The sequence below is a fragment of the Amaranthus tricolor genome, chromosome 16, assembly GCF_026212465.1.
Source record: "Amaranthus tricolor cultivar Red isolate AtriRed21 chromosome 16, ASM2621246v1, whole genome shotgun sequence".
Lineage (NCBI taxonomy): Eukaryota > Viridiplantae > Streptophyta > Magnoliopsida > Caryophyllales > Amaranthaceae > Amaranthus > Amaranthus tricolor.
Genome location: NC_080062.1, coordinates 6,916,761 through 6,935,018, shown reverse-complemented (window position 1 = coordinate 6,935,018; position 18,258 = coordinate 6,916,761). Strand labels below are relative to the sequence as shown.

Sequence of the window (18,258 nt, the reverse complement as noted above, 5' to 3'; positions counted from 1 at the left end):
AGGAATAGTAGACCTCATGTCTACATTTGACATCTTACAACGATCTTCCTATCTAACTTCCTTGGATATTTTAGACACGTACAAAGTCCATAGACCAAATCTTAGGTACTATCAACAATCCTTATCAAGACCGAATATCGACTTGCACACAATCTCTAAAATATAGTTGTTTATATTAAGTGTAGTCATCATAAAAACCTACAAAGGCCACTAGTTACTTAACTATGAATTTAGCCTTTTTTTTCAAATAACATACTATAAATAAAAGTTAATATTTTTGTTGGCAAATACCGCTTAAGTTTGTATCGTTCATGATTAATAAAAAGTTGATATTATCTCTTATGTATAGGAAGAGTGGGATACGGAAACCCTTCATAACAGGTGGGTTGCACTTCCATACTGATGCAATTAAGTAGGGCTGAGCTCCTAATTTTGTTTTTATTTTGATTTTCTTGGTAAATGAAAAAAAATCTTTTATTTACCAAAATAAAAAGTTGATATTATTATAAGCAAATTAATTAACATCTATATTATTCATACTAATTCTTCCTAAAATTCCATTCTACACATTGTGATATTGTCATTGTATAAATAAATATATACTATATAACACGGTCACTAGCTAGACACTAGGTGTAGTTCATTAATGCAAATGTCTCTGTGTAAACGTAAGCTGGTGAGAGGGATTTATCACCCTTAATTAATCACAAATTAATTATCAACTACACTAAAATGAAAATCTTAATTAAATAGAAGCAGTTAGTAAGAGTATATTATACTTCTAATTATCATGAGTTTATTAAGTCACCATGTTAAAATTTACCCTAATTTATATGCATTTCACCATGTTAAAATTAATCACAAATTCTTATTTAAGACAATTTTACCTTAAGACAGTTTTATATGAAGCTAAATAGTCTATTTAATTTAATTAAAATATTTACTTTAGCGGTCTGTTTGTTTAGTGGTACTAAATGGTGGTAATGAAAATTATTTATAGTGTAAAAATTCATCAAAAGTTTCATATCATTCCCATGGTAGTGAAACTTTGATCAAAAAAAAGTTTTTTTTTTCTTTTCAAATTTCCATTACCACCTAAATCCTAATATCATCTCTCCCAATGATAATACATTAGAATAAATTTTATGAAAAAAAATGAGATGGTTGAAGTTGGACAAGTATGACCATCAAGGTAATAAAGAGATCTTTTAACCAAAATTACACTAATTTTTCATTCTCATTGTCACCGTTTATTACCACATGTCAAACGGAATATAAAACAATCTTTTAGATTTTTACTCTTTTTATGTATATCTCACACAATGAGACACTCTTATATATGAAATTTACACTAAATTGATAAGTCATAATCATCTAGGACCACAATTCTTAACCTTGATTGAGCATATATCCTAACTAATCTGGGAAGGTATTAAATTAATTTTTACCGTAACCTTTTTTATACATGTAAAACAAATATTATTGTAGAATGGAATATGTGCTTTTGACGTTATATGTAGCATCACATGGCCATTGTTGACAAATACTATGGTTCATTGGGGTGTTATAAAATATTTGATTTTAAAAAATCCGATCTGAATTATTCGAAATTTAATTAATAGTTAGTAATTTGTTCAATATCTAAGAAAAATAAGTACATGGCAAATAAACAGTGCCAAATGCCAATAATTGTTGAGATTAATGATTAGTAATAATAATAATAAGAAAATCAAAATTTAACAATTTAATTTTTACCCTCTAAATTAATATGAAATCCCATATTCAGTTATTTTTTGTTGAATAGTAAAGCTTATATAGCTGCATCCTAACTTTTTCTTTTTTAATTGTACGATGAATCTACATTAATAAAGGGTCATCAGAACCAACATTAACGAGTAAAGCAACAAAAAGTACTTTAGAATTAAGGATATAAAAGTAAAAAATTTTATAATTTGGTTGTTTGACAATTAATTTTTTTGTTGGCTTTTGGTTTTTGTTTTTTAACTTTTTGATTGTTCAACAACTAATAAAGTTGTTGGGTAAATGATTTTTAAGTCAGCTAAAAATCTAATATTTAAGTCAAAACTAAAAAATTACTTTTATAGCTTTTTTCATTGGCTTTTGGCTATTAGCATATTTGTTTTCTAATAGACAGCCAACAACTAACTTATAATTTTTACCAACACAAATTGTTGCGAGAGACAGTCTCTCTGAGAGGGGCTAAATGGCCCAATTAATATAAAGAGAAAATTAGAATATAGACTTCTTATTTTGTGGTTGTTTCTTTAAGAGACGGTCTCTCACAAGATTAGTTATTTTACTAAACATCTTTATAACAGTTAGCTTAAATAGTTGGCTTATCAGTCAACACTTTAAAATGATCAAAGCAGCCAACAACATCATCCAATAGCTCTAGTGGTATCATCCAACACTTTAATCTAGTCAACCCAGACAACAACATTAGTCAATAACTCCGGTTAACATCTATTTGCTAAATTAAAAGGTGAAATTTTTATTTTTCGCTAAATAGGGTAAAGTTGAAAACTATAAATTATAATTTTTCCGTAACAATATATTCTTTAACCTAAATATTTTCAAATCATCTTGTATAAAAATGTCTCATCATGAGACGGATCCATATAATTAACTTAGTTTTTTAATTAATCACTTCATAACTGTAAGTGATCACTTTAACACACAAACTATATATGAATAAGCATAATAGAGATAGTCTCACCATGAGACTGTCTCATTTAAGAATTTGTGAAATATTTTATTATATGAATTTAATAATCACCTATTCACTTATGATGATATGATTATGACTTTATGATTTATCCAACATACAACAAAAAAAATAGGAAATACAGATACAATTCAAAACCAATTTTTTAAAAACTTTTTAGAATTAAATTTAATTTGTCGACCACACTCCTACATTTTCATTACATAAATTATAATTTAGTCTAATTTATTCATATAAATTCAATTTTTAAAAATTAGTTAGAAGTAGAAGTTGCCATGAGACTACTTATTAATTATTATCCATAAAATAATGCTCGTGTGGGCTCAATAACTTTGAACTTGTCTTATTTGGACATCTTAACCTATTTCTTTCTAATTAATTCTATTAAAAAATTATTGAATCTAATACATAAGCCCCCATACCAAATCCCATTCCATATCCATGTTTATTAGTAATATGATATGATGTAAATACAATACAAATTACAAATAAACAAATTTGTATAAGGTATCATAATGAATCTCCTTGTTGTGTGTGATTATCATGTTGTAGTTTGCCTTGAAGATTGGTTTGTGTTGGTATATGTCACTTGGAAACTTGATATAAGTTATAGGCTTATGAAAAATTCCTATTGTGATATTTCTCCCACAAAAGTAATAGGAAATATTTAACGAAATTCACAATAAAATATAAACAACTACACTAGCTTGACACTTAGTACGGTGAGTAGAATGAAATGATTATGTGCTTATGTAGATTATGAAATCAGAAAATAAACAAAGAGTTAATAATTCTCTTTGAAATTCATGCAAAGAAGAGAAAACAAGAATATACGTATTCCTTAAGAGAAGAAGAGAAATCGAAAATAATTTTCAACAAACTTCCCTTACATGCAACTCTCTCTATTTATAACAGACATTGAATGTATTTATCCCAACATTTCACTCATCAAATTGAAAGTTTAATCAGGTTTTAATGAATGGATCAATGAATATAACCTAATGAAACCATATTGACTATCATAACAGACAAACATTATCGAACATACACTTCCATTTACTGGTGCTCAAACGAGGAAATAAGGTGCTCGAACGAGCAAATGCCAAAAAATATTCCAATAACTTTCTGTCTCAAAAGTGCTCAAACGTGCAAGCTTGTTTACTGCAACTTCTTGTTTTGTTTGTTACATACTTTGCTTCGTATGTTTAAAGCACTTTAAATTTTAAGCATTAACACTTATATATCCCACTAAGCATAGTACATGAAATATATCCTATCTTATACTCTAATTGTTCAACAATATTTACCTTTTACAATAATTAACCAATATTAACTTGAACCAATTATGATCAACTTAAATTAATCGTTATCAAACCCCAAAATAAACTAGCTTTAAACTGACTTTACCCAAACAAACCTTGTCCCAAACCAAATCATAATTGACCAAATGACCCCATAAACCTTCTAGATACAATTGACCAAATGACCCAAAATAACCCAGCAGGAAATTTACCTAAAGGCTTATTTGGCAATTGTTGTATGTCATAGAACCTAGTTGGTGGTTCAAACTGTTGGTTAGTTTAATCGGTTAGAAAATCGATTGATAAGCCAACTGCATTAAGCTAACTACTTGTTTAACTCAACTTTAGAAATGTTCGGTAAAAATAATTTTTTAACTGTTGGCTTTTATTAGAGATCAAATAAATAATAAACCAAAACCAATAAAAAAATCTACTCGAGATAGCATTTTGAGTTTAGATTATACTAAATTTTTCATCAGATATAAAAATCATTTACCATTAAATTTTATAATTATTTAACCAATTAAAAAGACAAAAAAAATCAAAAAATTTTAAAAATTATTTACCAAAAACCTTCAAATTGCAAAAATATGGCTTTTTTGTGATGAACTTAAAACCTAGGCTAAGGCAACCATTCTATCCATTCTAGGTCTTTCGTAATTCTGACCCAATAACAAGGAAAGAATCTTCTAAAAAGAGTTGCGGAACAATTCTATTTTATTCCCTGATAATAGAATCTTCTTAATTAGATGAAGGAAGAATGAAGAATCATCCTAAGATATCCATTACTTTGCACCAACGTAGCTTATTCATGGACATTTTGGTTTTCTTCTACTACCTATTTCTATTGATTTATACAGTTTCCATGTACCAAAATTTCTGGGCACTTTGTAGTTCTTTAGAAATTCCATCTTTTCTGCAACTGCAATTAGGTTTTAGTTTGAGAAAAGGTTTCTAATTCTTGTTTTTTTCAATCTGTTTCACAAATATTTTCTGGGTTTTTCTTATAATGGTCTAATTTGTATTGTTTTCTTGAATTTTCAGGGATTGGTTAGTATTTGAGATATGACCAGATTGCTTCATGGGGTGCTTACTGCAAAAATAGATGGGATTGATAAGCTGCATTTGGGTTGTGGATTTCCCTTTAGACAGGTCAGTGCATGATCAGCTATCCTTGACCTTATTTTTAGATTATTGGCCTGCACGTGTTTATTTGGGTTATCGAGTCACTTTCGAGTCAAGTGTTTTGAGTCGATTTAAAATTAACTCTGCGTAATTATAAATTCATTTTTGAAGTCGAAAGTTGGGTTAAATCGAGTCTGATTAGAAGGTCAAATAAGTGTCGAATAGTTTGTTTTGAACACCTCTAATTTGCTTATTTATTATTGGCAGTTTTAACTATATCCCAATTTGATAGAAATAGTGAATCATAAAGAGTAGAGCTTATATATAGATTTGGATTTCAATAAATTATGTACATCTTTAAATCTTATTTATGTGCACCCCTCATTAAATCACGTGTACTTATTTACGTGAAGTTGCATATAACGTTTGTTATCCAGGTCAATAAAAAACAACACTTTGTCGGTTTTCTTATTAATGAATAAGGTTGCATATATCAGACCCTTTCACATAAATAAGAAGTTCATATTATTTAACAAGACATTTTACTAGTCCTTTGTAATCTAATACCAATGAATTATACATTTTTGATTGTATCAAAAAAGGATAGAAGTTCTATAATAGTGTGAGCAAAACAAAACGTAATTTCTTTCATGGGTTTTGAGTTAGTTTGCTCTTTTGCTTGAAATTAAACTGCAGATTCAAGGCTTTAGAATCATTCATAGTGTTAGACTGTGACAATTAGTTACATAATCAACCTAAGAGCCCACTCGTGTGGACACGCAAATGAACAGGTAATGAGGGTTAACTTGTATACAAGTTTAATGAAGTTAACTCTTTTCAAAAACCAAAATCATATGGTATTAGGAGGATTACCCACCAAATATTATATACAAGTCCACAACCTACTATTTTAGTGATGTAAAATCTTCCTTACATGTGAAGTATTTCCAACATATAGTCCATCTTCGTTTTCTTTCACTTTGAGTAAGATCAATTCATGGACATAGCTAGAGACTATTCTTAATTGTGACATGCTTCTTTTCTGCTGGAAACAAGTAGGGTATGGATGATCCGAAAAGGGTATGGCAAACATTATTGTACAGAATCAAAGCATATTGCTTCTGCAAGCCTCAACTGATGGACTATAGACTATATGCCACAGTTGATCTCGACAAGGCAAGAGTTGCACGCACAAAAATAATTCATACTCCTTCGAATCCTTCATGGTCTCAGTCCTTTCACATCTATTGTGCTCATGAAGTATCAAACATCATCTTTACTGTCAAAGATGAAAATCCTCTTAGTGCTACCTTGATCGGAAGAGCTTATTTGTCTGTCGAGGAAGTCTATAAGGGTCGTCCAGTGATAAGATGCCTTGAAATAATCGATGAGAGTGGTAAGCCCATACGATCCCAAATTTATGTTAATGTACAATATCGAGATGTATCTCTTGATCCAAACTGGTCTCGGGGCATCCTAGCTACAACTTATGGAGGAGTCCCTCACACTTTCTTTAGACAGAGACAGGGTTGTAAAGTCTCGTTTTACCAAGATGCACAAGTGTCCGACAAGTTCACCCTCGATTTTAGGCTTCCTGGAGGCAAGACTTATGATGCACAACGATGTTGGGAAGATATATTTGATGCTATTGTTAATGCAAAATACCTTATTTACATAGCTGGATGGTCGATTGACACCAACATTTCCTTAATACGGAACTCTAATAAGGTTCTTGCTAGCCCTACGCTAGGAGAACTTCTGAAAAAGAAAGCCGATGAGCCAAACATGAGAGTTCTTGTACTTGTTTGGGATGATATTACTTCGAATCCATACAAAAAACAAGGGTTAATGGGAACCCGCGATGAGGACACCTTCGCGTACTTTCAAAACACAAACGTACGTTGCTTCAAGTGTCCTCGGAAATCTGATCAAAGAAGTGTAGTTCAGGGTGTAAAGGTTGATACTGTGTTAACACACCATCAGAAGACTGTTGTGGTTGATTATGAGAGCCCCGAGTCACAAGGGCGGAGAATTGTGAGTTTTCTTGGAGGTATTGATCTTTGTGGTGGACGATATGACACCCAAGACCATTCTCTTTTCGGGACACTGAACACAGTTCACAAGGACGACTTTCATCAGCCTAACTTCCCAGGATCTTCGTTACAAAAAGGCGGTCCAAGAGAGCCATGGCATGATATTCATTGCCGACTAGAAGGCCCTGTCGCATGGGACGTGCTGTATAACTTTGAGCAGAGATGGACTAAACAAGTGGGAAAACGATTCCTATATACGCGAAATGAGCTTGCTGAAAGACTAGGTAAACCATCGGAAGTTAAGGTAGAAGACCAAGAAACTTGGAATGTTCAAATATTCAGGTCCATTGATGGAGGATCAGTGGTAATTGACGGAGAACAAGGGGTAGGTTTCCCTTCAGATCCTGAAAAGGCGGATCGACTTGGCCTCGTTTGTGATAAGGATAGCATCATAGATCGCAGCATACAGGACGGATACATAAATGCCATAAGACGAGCGAAGAACTTTATATACATTGAAAATCAGTACTTCCTTGGAAGTTCTTATGCTTGGAAACCCGATGAAGATATCGATGCATTGCATATCATACCGAAAGAATTGTCCTTAAAGATTATCAGCAAGATTGAAGCTGGCGAAAGGTTTTCCGTGTATGTTGTGATTCCTATGTGGCCTGAAGGAGAACCTGAAAGTGCTCCTGTTCAGGCAATTCTGTATTGGCAGAGGAGAACAATGGAGATGATGTACACTGATATTGCTGCCGCTATACAAAGAATGAAGATTGATGCACACCCACGAGATTATTTATCGTTCTTCTGTCTTGGCAATCGAGAGGTTTTGAAAGTCGGGGAGTATGAACCTATAGAGAAGCCAGCACCGGATTCTAACTATGCCAGAGCTCAACAAAATCGACGCTTCATGATTTATGTTCATGCCAAAATGATGATAGGTATATTGTGCTTATTGTTCCATCCTCTTTTATCTATGCTAAACTGATTTTTTGCCATCTTATTACTTTGGTTGAGTTATCTATTTTTAGTTTCATTATTTGGACTTTGTCATTCCTCTAAGTTCTGCCATCTTTGTTAAGATGTCTATCTTCTTTTGTGTTTTTAAACTACAAAAAATCCTCAGGCAACAATCTAAATAAAACAATGCAACATCGGGTGTGTTGAGCTTAGCAGTTTAAGTAGATGTTAGTGGTTTTATAAAGCCCAAAACGCTATTTACAAAATGTCACATAATAGCAGGTAGGATATAGTGGTGCATGTAGCTAGTTTCAAGATGTTACAACTTATTGTAGCATGCCAAATCAAAAGTAGTGGTTTAAGAATTTTTCTTCATTATTCTCAACAAATCATATTTCTACAACTATTTTCACCGAACAATATTAACTTACACAACTAATTAGAATATATAACTACAATTATATAGCTACAACTACTTAGACAACCAACACCTATTCGCCCCTCTACCTTACAGCTGACATCTTAGTTTGTCACTCTATGCCTCTATCATACTTGTATCTTTTCCTGATATTGTGTTTATGTATGTGTCTAGGTACGTCCAAGCCTAAATTCCATCTGTGTCCATCTTTTATATTTTGATGTTGGATTCTTTTAGGCTAGAAGTGTGGATGTAGTACAGACCTTCCTCATACTTGACGCTTAATATTCCACTTAAAATGAGGGGTGGTTGAGATTCGAACCAGTGACCTCCGACCATGCTGGCTTCTGATACCATGCAAGGAACCAACTCAACCAAAAGCTTAAACTGATAGTTTAGGCCCCATATTTTATATACTCTTACATTTAAAACCAAACAAAAACATTCCTGACTCTAATCTCAATAAATCAATGCAATATAGTCTCACAAACACCAAGTCCCCAACATCTTAGTTTGTCACTCTGTGCGTCTATCATACTTGTATTTTATCTGTACTGATCTTGAGTTTATGTCTGTGCCATTTAGTTGATGATGAGTACATAATCATTGGCTCCGCGAACATAAACCAGAGATCAATGGACGGGGGAAGAGACACAGAAATAGCGATGGGAGCCTACCAGCCGCATCATTTAGCAGCAAACTGGCCAGCAAAAGGGCAGATATTCGGTTTTCGTATGGCATTGTGGTACGAACATTTTCATCTGCTTGATTCATCATTTCTGTACCCCGAAACACTCGAATGTATGCAAAAAGTTAGCATGATTGCTGAGGATAATTGGAAAATTTATTCGAGTGAAGCTTTTGATCAAGACTTGCCTGGTCATATCCTTCGTTATCCTGTTGAAGTTACTAATGAAGGAAACATTACCATACTTTCGGATGCCCACAAGTTTTTCCCTGATACTAAAGCTTCTGTTCTTGGGAGCAAATCTGATGTTCTTCCTCCAATATTGACTACTTGAAATTTTTCGAAATGGTTGTTTTCGAATTCGATTTACAAGCCAGAAGAACAAATTTAAGTGTAGACATGTTTGAATGTTTAGAATGTTGTATGAATACAAGTATCATGGAATGCTAATGAGCGAATGATAGTCGCTTTGAGTCTGCCCAGTTCATGACTACGCATAATGAGCTTGTATGAATGCGAGAAACTTTTTTTTTGTTCGATTGCTTGTATTGTCCTCACCTAGTTATTTGTTGCAATTTGATTCCATCCTTGCTCAAGATCGGCTCTTAATTGATTATTTATCTGATTTTGCCTCTCCTCAAAGGTCGCGATTCTTGATTGGATGAGAGCGTAGTTATCTGAATTAAATCTGGATTGGTGAAGAAGAATTCATGTTGATTACCGTTAAAAATGATATAGGAGTAATAGTTTATGTAGCTGATCAAATTTTAGATTACGGTTTTGGCATAATTGATTATCCAAAAAATTTACTTAAAAATTTATTTATTTTCGTACTTGATATCAACAAATTGACAATATGGCTTCTATTGTAATTCCTCATCTGCCCTTTTAAATGTCCAACTTCTTTCCTATCTTCCCTTATTAATTACAAGTTAAATTTAAATAATATAAGTAAAAATAATAAAAAGACATTGAATTTAAAGTATCACTTTAAGTTTAACTTCTTAGAAAAATTATATTTACGATTCTGTTTGGCTAATAAAATACTAAATGAAAAACGACGATGTATTAGAGTTCGAACGATGTGTTTCAAACTCCAATATTACCAAGATCGAGTGTATGAAGTTTTAGTGACAAACAAGTTACGCTATCAACGATATCAATGTTTGTAGGAGAAAATAAAGCAATAAAACGACACAAAAATTTAACGAGGTTCACCCAACTAAGGCTACGTCCTCCGGTGTATAGTATCTCTTATATTATCAAAAGGAGTTTAAAGAACTCTCAAATATGGAGAATTACAATAGAGAAGAGATATAGGCTAGTGTTTGGCTTGGGGTGTATTTTTGTGGATGATTACAATGTGAATGAGAGCTCTCTATTTATAGGAGAGATCTCACTAAGTAACATTAAGTACATTAAAACTATGAATAAATGATAATGAAACATCCCCAAGTATATGAAGAGTCAAAAACAGCATCCTAGGAGCATCAAGAGTTAAACCTTTGCACTTCTTCATTAAGTCCCATAACTCCCATGAATAACTCATACTTCATTACCTCATCAATCCATACTTTTAATCATCATCATAAATCACAATCATCAAGACTCAACTTAATACACCCATTCATGACAAACTTATGGGATTTCATCCCAAGAGTCACTACATGAATGCACACACCAAATGTGCACTCAAGTCACACCATTCATAACATAGCTAATAAAATACTAAAAGTTATGCTTTTTGGTCCCATTGAGATCGGACATATTTGCTCAAAAGCTCTTCATATTGAATTCTTTAATAATATATCAATCTCAATATGTATGAGTATGAGAGTATAATTTAGAATTATTATTAAACTCATCCATTGGCTAAAATTCATATGGTATAGAAAATTAATTAGTGTCAAACAAACAATTGCGATAAAAATTTAAAAATTTAACTGAGAAATTACATTTCACATAACTTATTCTCCATGTTCCTTATTTGTAGATATTCTCGGCTTAACCCCTAATTAAAAAAAGTGTAACAAAATAAATCTATTCATTTTCCTACTTTTCACAATGAAATTTCTTTTTATTTGAAACTTTATTCCTCCTCCTCTCTTATTTGTTGGTCATTGAAATTACCACACAAAAAGGGCATAATAAATAAACCAATTAAAGGACACAATTTGTGGGTTGAGGAAACATACCAAATCAAACTTATTGCTCATGTCAAAAAAAATCGAACTTATTGCTAAAATTGTTTTATTTTTTTAGCTCACAATTTCAAAATATCTTCTCCATCTCTGTATAAATTTTTTCCTTTAAAAAAATTGAATCTTTATTTATTTGGGTTGTTGATATCACCAACCAGTAGACAATAGACATCACTGTTCACTAAATTTTCCTTTTTTTGGGTTTTGGTTTATATGAAGTATGAGTGTATGATATGATGATCTCTTTAATAGAGCTATTCAGTTTTTGGGTTTAATTGTTTTCCTTATTTATTGGTTGTTCTTCCTGTAATTGCAACCTTGGGAGTCGTCATCATCATCATCATTTCCTGCTTGGATTTTTAACATCTTTGCATGCATGGGGTGAGTCATTCTGCCTTCTTCCTTCCTTTTTAATTTTTGTTTTTCCCATTTTTTCAATTTATTTTTTGATAATATTATTCAAAGCTTGAATCTTTTTTACTTTTTTATCCAAATTTATTCCCTTTTGATTGAAATACTCTAATTTTGTTTAAGTTATTCTGGGTTTTTGATTATTCCCAATTTCCTTCCTGTTTTTAATTATCTTGTTGAATATGCTAATTTTCCTTTTGTTCTTTAGACAACTGATTTTGTTGTGTTCTCTTTAAGGTCTATCTAGGATTTAGGTTACTTATAAGTATAAATACCAAGACCCATAAGCTTAAATGGTTTTTAAATGTGGTACTATACAAGATTCTACAGCTGTGTATCACATATATTAGTTTCCCAATTAAGATGGTTTTATGTTGTTCCCATGACCTTGTGTTTTTTAGATGCTAGAATAGTATAACTGAAGTTTGCTTGCTCATTGGATTGGAATCTATTGTTCCTTGTGTTGTGAGGTAGCTTGTGACACATGATTTGAGAGACATTAGACTTTTTTTTTGGGTTGCTTTGAGAATTCTTAAGATGCTTAATCATAATTTGTGGTGCACCATCTCTTTCTTTCCCTTTCCACTCTCTTCATCACTTTCTCTATGTTCTTTGCCTCCATTGAGGCACAAGATATGAATTCAAGATGTTGTTTGATGATTGAGATTGAAAAATGTGTAGGGAGAAAGCCCTGTTGTTCTTTTCTTGGGCTTTCCCTTGCATATTTTGGCGCTCTCGTGTGTTTGGTGATGGCTAAGTTAAAAAATGTATGCACGATCCTTTTTAATGTAAGGTTTCTCATCATTTTTAGTGTTTCAACATTCAAATTCCCCCTTCATTTGTTTAGATTTTGAGAAGTGGGTTAGAGTTTAGGCATTAGTTACAAAGTATTTGTGTAGGTAGTAGGGCAAGTCTATTGTTACACGATTCAATATCCTCCTTGCAAATGGCGAATCAAAAGACGAATTACGGTTGGTTTTGGGCTATTTTAGGGTTATTTTGAGCAAATCGCAAATTTAAAAAGCGAATTAACCGGTAAAAACAACCTAGTAATTTTGTTTTGTGATGTTTTCATTATATGTGGTGCACAAATACACTTATGTTTAAATAGTTTCAATAAAAGAGAGGTAAATCATTTTAAGAGTTTATGATGCCTACTCGAGATTGCTCCATTAACTCAAAACATTTCAGAGCTTTTTCGAGTCAACGGGGGCACACTATGGTATGTAGTTGGATTTTAAATGCTAATTGAAGGATGAGGAGTTTTTGGTATTGTGAATGAAGTAAAATACATTATGAACATTGGATTATTCCTTCTCAAAAGTTTGTCTTCGTTTATTTGATCTATTGGTGACGTTAAGCCTCTAATTTCCGTTCATTGGATCCGTCTTTTCTATTTGTGGTGTTCTCTAAACGTCTTCGACCGTAGGCGCTTGCTTAATCGGCCGTCTGTTTGTTCACATCTTTCCCTCAGAGCTGAGCTTGAATCCTGAATATCATAATCTTGTTTAGGTTGTCCCTCTATTTCCTATATATCTGTGTGTCATAATCCGGTCATTTATTGCTCAAAATCGTTTTCCAAACATTCTCTCCGACTTGTTCAAAGATTTTTCCTTTCCCTCAGTCCCAGTTTTATATTGATTATTACTCTGTACAGCATGCACTTATTTAGTCTGCTGTGAATGGGCTCGATGAATTTTTCATATTCGAGGCATAGAGTTGTTCTTAGAACTCAAAATTATAAAGTGAAATGGGGACCAAACAGAGGGTATTGCAAAAGACAGCTTGGAAATGCAGAGTGCCCCAAAGAGATTTGGTCTCGTGTATGTATAGGCACTTATGGTTAAAAGAACTTTTATTTTAGTCTTAATTGGCTTTTCCTTCTACAAGTGAGTTACCGTAGATTTGTAGTGACTCCTATTTTTCCGTCTCAAAGATTAGACCATGTCACTCTAGGAATCTGATCGAGTTTTAGTGGTGTGCTGAAGATGATAATAAGCTCGATAGGTTTTATTCGCGGGATCCACCTAACCCACTAAGAATCCTCCTCCTGTATCACCGTCCCAACCATGACGAGCACCCGACCCACTCGCACCTACTCCAAGGCCGGCATCACTACTTTCCCTAATGCATCTCATAGCTGTTGGCAGGTCTCTTCAACGTCTTGCAAACGTTCTTACATTGTGTGCGTTGATTCCCTACGCGGGTTTTTCTCGTCAAGTTGAGCTTGCATGAAGACTCCATTGACCACTGGTGCTATTGCTTTCTAAAACCTTTTCTTTTGGGGGAGGGGAGGTGGTTGCCGAGTGTTTGCCTTAAGCATTAGATAGCTGCAATGTGAATGTCCGACCTTTCCATTGTTATAACATCATACCTAGGTTTGATGTCTACGATACTTGGGTTTAATAACTTTTTATCCATATGCTTTATATGACAATTGCAGGGTTGAATGTTTAAACGAGAAAATGGTACTAATCATTTTCATAAATGCCTGATTTGCAACAGAGCAGAGGTTGTCTTGGATGTTGTACTAAGCCCCAACTAATCATCGCTGTGGACAAACCATCGAAAGGACTGAAAATACAAGGTCGAGCAGTTAAGAAATCGAGCATACCCGAAGATATTTGGAGTAGTAGCACATATGAAATGGACAATAGTGCAGTTCAGTCACAAAGAAGCATTTCATCGACGAGCAATCAGAACCTCGAACCTCATGGTGGTCGTGGAAGCACTAGCAATCCATCTGAATTTGTAAATAACGGTAAGCTTAAAAATTATTTCTGTTCTCTTTGTGTTCCAACCCAAGTCCCCAAAAGCTGCAGGTTGATTCTTATTTCTTCATGCCCTGTGCCGGTACTGCCCCCTTCCCATCTTACGCTCTTGTAAAATTGTGTATCGTATTTCCCTATCAAAAAAAGTGGTTATGCTAGTTTTATATTTCAACGCTCATTATCATTGCGACTTCAACAGTCTTTACCTGATGCGAGGAAATTGTTTGCTCACAGGCCTTCTTTTATGGACCCAAATAAGGCAGCAGTGGGTTGGTGACAAAAAGGCTCGCAACCAGCCAAAAATGCGCGAACCCAGATTAAGGTATGGAAAAAAATCTGGATTTCAAAAAGTAAGCTTGATATGTGGTGAATTGAGTTTGATATGTGGCTTCTTTCTAAATTTGATTGGTGTGGAATACTCATTTGAATCATGAAAGAAAAAACGGAAAAGGGGGAGTTGTACTGTCGTAACTTTGTAGGAAGTTAGATGGGAGTTCTTGAAAGGGTTTTATGGTCAAGTATCGAGTGCCGGAAGGTTAATGATACAAAAACTTCTTAATATACTGAGAGCACTCTTGATATTGTCTGCTGAGAAGCTTTTGGGGTAAAAGATATTAACTAGACGTCATGTTCTATGCTCATTAACAATAGTATTCGTAGTTACTCCCTCTGTCCCGAAAGAATTGCTACAAGTATAAAGTGTGTTTGGGGAATTGGTGTATTTTATTGGGATTTGAGAGAAATGTGTAGATTTGATGAAAATATAAGTTAACTATATGGGTGAGATTCATGAGAAATTGAGAATTAAAGAAAGAATGTGGGTCATTGCCAAAAATAGAATTATACAAATTCTATGAGACATACTTAAAATGGAATTTCAGCTCGCCTTGTATGAGACTGTTGAGACTTTCTTATTTTGAGACGAGTTTATATAATAAGTCTATTTTCCTAATTGATCACTTTAAGATTGTAAGTAATCACTTTAAGACTATAGACGTTAAGATTATAGTTGATCAATTTAAGATTGTAAGTAATCATGTTAAGGCTATAATAAGTGATCAATTTAAGACTGAAAGTGTACATTAGACCAGCCTAATAGAGACGATCTCACCGTGAGATGTCTCATTTGAGGATTTGTGAAGGAAATTTTATCAATTGATTCAGGAATATATGTTTAAAACTCCTTTTGCTTGTTGTGGGCTTTTGAAGGTGAATTTTGAAGTGGTGAATTTCTGCCCGAACTCATATTCTAGTCTTGTTAACAATAGTTTTAATAGCTTGAAACATCGTTCCTTTCACCTATCTTGGGTTTTACATTGTCATGATGGTCAAGATGTATTAGAATTGTTAGTTCGAGCGAGCAAATGATAGGCTAAATTCCATTCCAATTAGGCAGCTCGTTTAATCTTGAGTTCTTGACTCATTAGTTTAGGATTTTGGATCCCCTCAAGTTGACGATTTTGGATCAATTCAAACTAGGTCTTGAATAACCTGGAAATTACATTTGAACTAGACCAAAGCCCGAAAATTTCCTAAAAAGTTCTGCCAGCTTTGAATATGCTCTCCATACTCTTGCCCGAATTCAACAGTGTCAACCGTGATAAAAGCTCCAAGAAATTGTCCTCATTCGCCACACCTTAGTATTTTCTTACTGCAGTTCCTACGAAATAATCGAAAATTTTTTTGTATCGTGCAGTTGGAATGCTACGTATGAGACTCTACTTGGGACAAATAAACCTTTTCCGCAACCAATTCCTCTGCCCGTAAGTATACACGAAACATAAACAATTATTTTCTCTTTTTTCTAACAATAGTTGTGTTTGTGAATTGGGATTGTTTCCCGACACCTTATTGCTATTTCATCTGCAGGAAATGGTAGATTTTCTTGTTGATATCTGGGAACAAGAAGGCTTATATGATTGAACAATCCCGATTCCAAAAACTGGGAAACTGATAACTTGTTTTTCGCATCTTTGCGCGTATTTTGTAAAGGTTTGGTGCCTGAAGGAGATAAATAGCAAAGCTATATAATCGCCTCTACAGCACAATCAATTCTCAAAAACTGGTCTGTATTCCAACTTAATTTTTAAAATTCATCGACTCTTAAACTTTACGATTAGCTTTGATTGCTAATATTGTGTCGTCGGGTCTCAGAACTCGTTAATTTGCATGATTAGTAGTTATTGGGTATCTTCTTTGATAATCTATTCTGCTGAAGATGATTGAATTTAGCATGTTTGATGGATTTTGTGATAAAAACTGTGTTAGGAAAGCATGTATTGTTGAAGGTAAATATTCATGTTGTGATTTTTAAGTTAATCTCGGTTAATAGTTATATGTCGGTTATCAAAATCGGTCACAATTTATCAACCGGTTCGAGTGCAATTTCAGTTCGGGTAATATCGGTTTGGTAAGCTTGATAAAATTACAAAATTTTCGAATTAGGTTTTTGGGTCGAACCACATTTGAACATCTCTAGATATGAGGTGATGTGAAAAATCGATCAAAATGGTAAATAAGGTAAGGTGATGTAAAGAATGATCAAGTATTAGCTTATTTATACTATGTTGGTCAACATTTATTTGATCTAAAGTTTACTCCATTGAATTCATTATAATTGTTTCATCAAGTATTTTGTCGATACACTATTGATAAAAATATGATATGATATTTACAACAGAGTAACAATTGATCAAATACATAATAATTTTAATCAAATAAAATTTTATATGTAGAAAGTCACGATCATTATAAAGGAGATATAATATTAAAGTTTTCCCCTTATCACATCGTTTTTTTATATAGACTCCTCCGATGAGGTCTTTAGATTTGGCTTGGTTTTGAAATAGAGATAAATTTGATAATATTGGCTTTATATACTTTTTTACCATCGAATTAATAACAAGACTCTAAACTCTCATCATGTGAAACATTAAAACCCAATATATGGGTAAATCTAATCCAATAATGGATATAACAACTCTATAATATATGGAGTATAAATTTTACTTGTAACTAAAAACGAAAAAAGCAAAATTAAAGAGATTGGAGGTTTAATATCAACAATAAGGTTGATAGTAGCTCCTAAATTAACAATGAAGGTTAGAGTTTTCTTAAGAGAAAAAGGAAAGAGAGAGAAAGAAGGGAGAGAATGGTGGGAGGTTATAAATAGTACTCCCTTCGTTCCATTTAATTTGCAGCATTTTTCATTTTGGTCCGTTCTACTGAATTTGTATTATTTATATTTTTGGGTAATGGTCCACCATTTTCTTTTAATCTCATCCATACATTTTAACTCTCTTTTAATTCATCCACACAGTTCATTCTCTTTCTTCATTTATTACCACATTCTTAAAAATTACCCTCTTTCTCTTTGATGTAAATCAAAGACGGCAGAGGGAGTACTACTTTCTTTTTCATTAAAAGAAACACTCTTTATGTTCCTCTTATTTTGCATCAATAGCCAAATAATTAAAATTTAGTGAAAAAGAAATTGAGTATCATTTTCAGATGCCACACTTATAAGTATAACATATATAGTCGAGAACGAGATAAAATATAAGTTTTTGCGAATAAGATCAATAAATGAAGAGCAAGA

General features: G+C 33.0%; 2 protein-coding genes across 5 annotated transcripts; both read left to right on the top strand.

Annotated features, from left to right (window-relative positions):
- The first annotated feature begins 4,656 nt into the window (after positions 1-4,656).
- Positions 4,657-9,770, top strand: LOC130803246 (phospholipase D alpha 1-like). Of its 2 annotated transcripts, none has more exons than XM_057667426.1 (4): positions 4,657-4,997; positions 5,092-5,199; positions 6,232-8,152; positions 9,175-9,770. In XM_057667426.1, exons 2-4 carry the CDS (start codon positions 5,113-5,115, stop codon positions 9,609-9,611), a joined length of 2,445 nt encoding a protein of 814 aa, XP_057523409.1. In that variant the 5' UTR covers positions 4,657-4,997; positions 5,092-5,112; the 3' UTR covers positions 9,612-9,770. The 2 variants fall into 2 exon arrangements, with proteins under 2 accessions (XP_057523409.1, XP_057523410.1); XM_057667427.1 differs by having other exon boundaries at positions 4,676-4,870.
- A 1,599-nt stretch (positions 9,771-11,369) lies between these two features.
- On the top strand, positions 11,370-18,036 carry LOC130803245 (uncharacterized). 3 transcript variants are annotated; one of them, XM_057667424.1, is made up of 5 exons: positions 11,370-11,859; positions 14,395-14,650; positions 14,895-14,982; positions 16,357-16,423; positions 16,530-18,036. In XM_057667424.1, exons 1-5 carry the CDS (start codon positions 11,851-11,853, stop codon positions 16,581-16,583), a joined length of 474 nt encoding a protein of 157 aa, XP_057523407.1. In that variant the 5' UTR covers positions 11,370-11,850; the 3' UTR covers positions 16,584-18,036. The 3 variants fall into 3 exon arrangements, with proteins under 3 accessions (XP_057523407.1, XP_057523408.1, XP_057523406.1); XM_057667425.1 differs by having other exon boundaries at positions 11,427-11,859; positions 14,400-14,650; positions 16,530-17,479; XM_057667423.1 differs by lacking the exon at positions 11,370-11,859 and adding an exon at positions 11,903-12,677 and having other exon boundaries at positions 16,530-17,502.
- Positions 18,037-18,258: the final 222 nt, after the last annotated feature.